General features: G+C 40.8%; 1 protein-coding gene across 1 annotated transcript in view; it reads left to right on the top strand.

Annotated features, from left to right (window-relative positions):
- The window catches only part of dnajc8 (DnaJ (Hsp40) homolog, subfamily C, member 8), a 10,360-nt gene that overhangs the window by 589 nt on the left and 4,771 nt on the right, over positions 1–5,000 (top strand). Inside the window, exons 2-6 of the mRNA XM_081376593.1 lie at positions 340–441; positions 524–580; positions 1,044–1,110; positions 1,247–1,341; positions 1,475–1,546. Of these exons, the coding sequence (XP_081232719.1) occupies positions 340–441; positions 524–580; positions 1,044–1,110; positions 1,247–1,341; positions 1,475–1,546 (393 nt within the window). The remainder of the gene's footprint in view (positions 1–339; positions 442–523; positions 581–1,043; positions 1,111–1,246; positions 1,342–1,474; positions 1,547–5,000) is intronic.

The following is a 5,000-nucleotide window of genomic DNA, read 5'->3' as shown; positions in this document are numbered from 1 at the left end:
ACAGGAATAAGTTACACTTTACTGTATATTCACATAGAAAATGATGATTTACACTGGAGTAATATTTCACTGTTTTTACTGTATTTCTGATCAAATAAACGCAGCTTTGGTGAGCAGAAGAGGGTCTTGCAACAATAAAAACTGGTGATGATGTGTGTGTGTGTGTGTGTGTGTGCACATATGATGTAATGATGATGTAATGATGTGTGTGTGTGCACATGTGATGATGATGATGATGTAATGATGTGTGTGTGCACATATGATGATGATGATGATGTAATGATGTGTGTGTGCACATATGATGATGATGATGATGTAATGGTGTGTGTGTGTGTTTAGGTTAAGCAGATCGAGAAGAGGGACTCGGTCCTCACCTCTAAGCAGCAGATCGAGCGGCTACTGAGACCCGGATCCTCGTACTTCAACCTCAACCCGTTCGAGGCGAGTCTCACCGACACGGTCATGTGACGCATCTCAGTCACAGAGGAGGATCATGGGATTGATAGTGTGTTTGTCTGTGCAGGTGCTTCAGATCGACCCCGAGGCCACAGACGAGGAGCTGAAGAAACGCTTCCGACAGGTGCAACTACACACACACACACACACATACACTCACACACTCACATACACTCACACACACACTCTGACTCACTCTCTCTCACACACACACACTCACTCGTACACTCACTCACACACACACGTACACTCACTCGTACACTCATACACTCTGACTCACTCTCTCTCTCTCTCACACACACACACACACACACACACACACACACACACGCTTTAGACAGGTACAACTACACACACACACTCTGACTCACTCTCTCTCACACACACTCACGCTTTTGACAGGTGCAACTACACACTCTGATACACACACACTCTGACTCTCTCACACACACACACACACACACACACACTCTGACTCTCTCTCACACACACACTCTGACTCTCTGACTCTGTGTGTGTGTGTGTGTGTGTGTGTGTGTGTGTGTGTGTGTGTGTGTGTGTGTGTGTGTGTGTGTGTGTGTCCTCAGCTGTCTATCCTGGTCCACCCTGATAAGAACCAGGATGATGTGGATCGAGCTCAGCTGGCGTTTGAAGGTAAACCACAGACATGATGATCTGATGATGCCTGGAGTCTCCGTGTGTCTGATGAGCAGTGTGTGTGTGTGTGTGTGTGTGTGTGTGTGTGTGTGTGTGTGTGTGTGTGTGTGTGTGTGTGTGTGTGTGTGTGCAGCGGTGGATAAGGCCTATAAGATGCTGCTGGAACCCGATCAGAAGAAGAAAGCGCTAGACGTCGTCCACGCGGGGAAGGAGTACGTGGAGCACATGGTGAGAAACACTCCAGATCTCTGTGTGTGTGTGTGTGTGTGTGTGTGTGTGTGTGTGTGTGTGTGTGTGTGTGTGTGTGTGTTAATCACGCTTCACCATCACCTGTGTGTGTGTGTGTGTGTGTGTGTCTCAGATGAGCCAGAAGAAGAAGCAGCTGAAGAAGGACGGCAAGCCCATTGATGTGGAGGAAGACGACCCGGAAATGGTACGAACACACACACACACACACACACACACACACACACACACACAGTCACCTGTAGTTCCTTTATGGTCCAGGTGATATGTTCACTTCTTCATGAAAGCGTGAACCTTGCTTCTCTTGCACAGTTTGTGTCCCTGAACAGCTTCAGAAATGGAGCATCGCAGAAACGCCTCATGGCGGCCATTTTTTCTTTCCACCATAACCAAATTATGTGTTTTGTATCATATCTCCTGAATCAAACATGATAACACAGAAAAGATGACGTCTAGCCCGTGCTCTGATGGTCAAGGATCACAGTGACACCATAGACATCATCATAAGCGGTTCAGGAGTAGTTAATGGAGAGTTCAGGGCTGTGAAAGGGGAATCTCAGTGTCTGAGACCCGAGGCGAGACTCTCGTGTTGTAGAGTTTAAACCGCTTCATCCTTTTGTTCATTAACCTTGACAGTACAGCGACTGTAAAGAGTGGATTACTCGATATGACCTTAGCTTAAAGGCACACTATGTAAGATAGGCTTGGGCGGTGTCCAAATGTTGATACCGTCAAACCTCCTCCCTGTTTTACCGGGGTGTACGGTATTACCGTGACTAATTAACATTATGACATAAGGCTCGGACCGCGTCACCGAACTGTTGGCTTGTGCCTACACCGTTCAGAAACTGAATCCCAGATCGGGCAAAATAAATCAATAATCAGCCCAACCCGTGCTGTGCCCGAGCCCGGCTGACGGCATTACATGTAATTATGAGCCCGAGCCCGATTTAGACTTGACTATTTTTAATACGTGGGCCGTTATAATATGGCGGCGCCAAATAATTTTTTAACGCAGGTGCTGAGGGGGTGCTAGATATAAATACTATTAATAAAGGAGCAAAAATGGGACACTTAATATATAATATCTAATTATTTTAATTATCACAATTAAAGGATTAATTTTATTAAATTAAACAAGCACAACATTAGGGCTGAAACGATTCATCGATTTACTCGATTACAAAAATTCCCAGAGGCAAAAACTCTGCCTCGAAGCCTCGTTAAATTCCTATGACGCGCACTCTACGCGCAGGGGTCTGATTGTTTCGCACGGACCGCTGTTCAGTGTTCAGGAAGCACACCATAGCGCGCAATACATTTTGAATTTAGTTGTCGCGATGGCGGAGAGTAACGGTGCGTGTCCACTACAGCGGCAGAGCTCCGCTCAGTGCCGCCGGCAACGCTGTGACGCCTCCGCTCTGGGGTGTGTCTGTTGCGAGTGTGTTTAATCACACACACGGACAGTGTAATCATCAGCAATGCACGCGATTACATTTAGAAATAGACAAGCTTTGTTTCCAAATGCACCAAGCAAAGATCCTTTCAATTTCATAAACTTTTATAAACCCAGCCAATAAAATTACAATGAACACATCCAAAATAAAATCTTTAACATTTATATAACAACTGCAAAGCGTCTAATTTGTAAACAAAATGATTTACGCAATAAATTCAGCATAAACTCCAGCACAATTTGCATATTTTTAAACTCTAAAAACAGACGTCACATGCCGAACCTCACAGCAATTGGATTTAGTGCGTAAATCATTTTGTTTACAAATTAGATGCTTTGTACTTGTTGTTATATATATTTTAAAGATTTTATTTTGGATGTGTTCATTGTGATTATATTGGCTGGGTTTATAAAAGTTTATAAAAGTACATTTTGATGTTTGTTTTTAGATTACAGCTGATAAAGTCTGATTCTTATTTATAATTGTTTTATTTACATTTTTTTATATAAATTGTATACATTGTGTACCTGTTTGGCTTGATATTTTATATTCATTTATTTTTGTTCTCCGGTGGGTAATTTGCAGAAGGTGCAATCCTTTTTCTGTAATGTTGTATTAAGAAGACAAAACTAAGGCCAAATGGCCTTTACTATTTAAGTTTTCATAGTTTTACATGTTATACATGTTTTACAGTAAGTTGACTTAACTGTATTGTTATATAATTGTTGGCACTGGCACTTATAAACACTAAATGGGTAAAAAATGCAATAAATAAGATTAGTTTTGGAGCCAAATGTTGGAGTTGGAATAAATACCTGTTTTTGTTTTTTTTGTTTTTTGAGAAATAAAAGCCAAATGCTTGATCATTTTACAGCCACATCATTTTCGTTATGCATTATTTGTTTTGGTTGTTTAAAAATACAAAAATCCGATTAATCGATCGATTAAGTGCTAGATTAATCGATTACAAAAGAATCGATAGCTGCAGCCCTACACACCATTCAATTAAATATTATTAAAGATTTATTATTATTAATATCTCATAATCTCATTATTTTGAATGTGTGCGTGCAACAAGCAAGAAGTGCATTTGTAAATCCGGTGACACGCGTCCATTGATTTTTATTAATACAACTTTTCTGTCAGCGTCTGCTGCAAAGATTAAGTTGACGATCGCCATCTCCTAGTGAACGCGCATAGATAGAGAGAAATGCAAATCATGGGTTACATAATCAGAAGGTATAGGCTGGCATAATTGATATTTTATATCAATATTATACCGCATATTTTCTCTAAGGGTAGGGACACACCCAACCCACGCCACAGAACGAGCGCTGATGAAGCCGACTGCGGCCCCAGCTTCAGATCATATTCTCAGATACTGTGATTTCATTGTAATCCTTCTCACAACGCCACTGAATTCACCATTAACTACTCACCTAATTCACCATTAACTACTCACCTGATTCACCATTAACTACTCACCTGATTCACCATTAACTACTCACCTGATTCACCATTAACTACTCACCTAATTCACCATTAACTACTCACCTAATTCACCATTAACTACTCACCTAATTCACCATTAACTACTCACCTGATTCACCATTAACTACTCACCTGATTCACCATTAACTACTCACCTGATTCACCATTAACTACTCACCTAATTCACCATTAACTACTTACCTAATTCACCATTAACTATTCACCTAATTCACCATTAACTACTCACCATTAACTACTCACCTAATTCACCATTAACTACTCACCTGATTCACCATTAACTACTCACCTAATTCACCATTAACTACTTACCTAATTCACCATTAACTATTCACCTAATTCACCATTAACTACTCACCATTAACTACTCACCTAATTCACCATTAACTACTCACCTGATTCACCATTAACTACTCACCTAATTCACCATTAACTACTTACCTAATTCACCATTAACTATTCACCTAATTCACCATTAACTACTCACCATTAACTACTCACCTAATTCACCATTAACTACTCACCTGATTCACCATTAACTACTCACCTAATTCACCATTAACTACTCACCTAATTCACCATTAACTACTCACCTAATTCACCATTAACTACTCACCTGATTCACCATTAACTACTCACCTGATTCACCATTAACTACTCACCTGATTCACCATT

The sequence above is a fragment of the Scardinius erythrophthalmus genome (genome assembly GCF_964197995.2).
Source record: "Scardinius erythrophthalmus genome assembly, chromosome: 10".
Taxonomy (NCBI): Eukaryota; Metazoa; Chordata; class Actinopteri; order Cypriniformes; family Leuciscidae; genus Scardinius; species Scardinius erythrophthalmus.
Note: the sequence above shows the minus strand (reverse complement) of the source record. Positions and strands in the feature narration are given on the sequence as shown.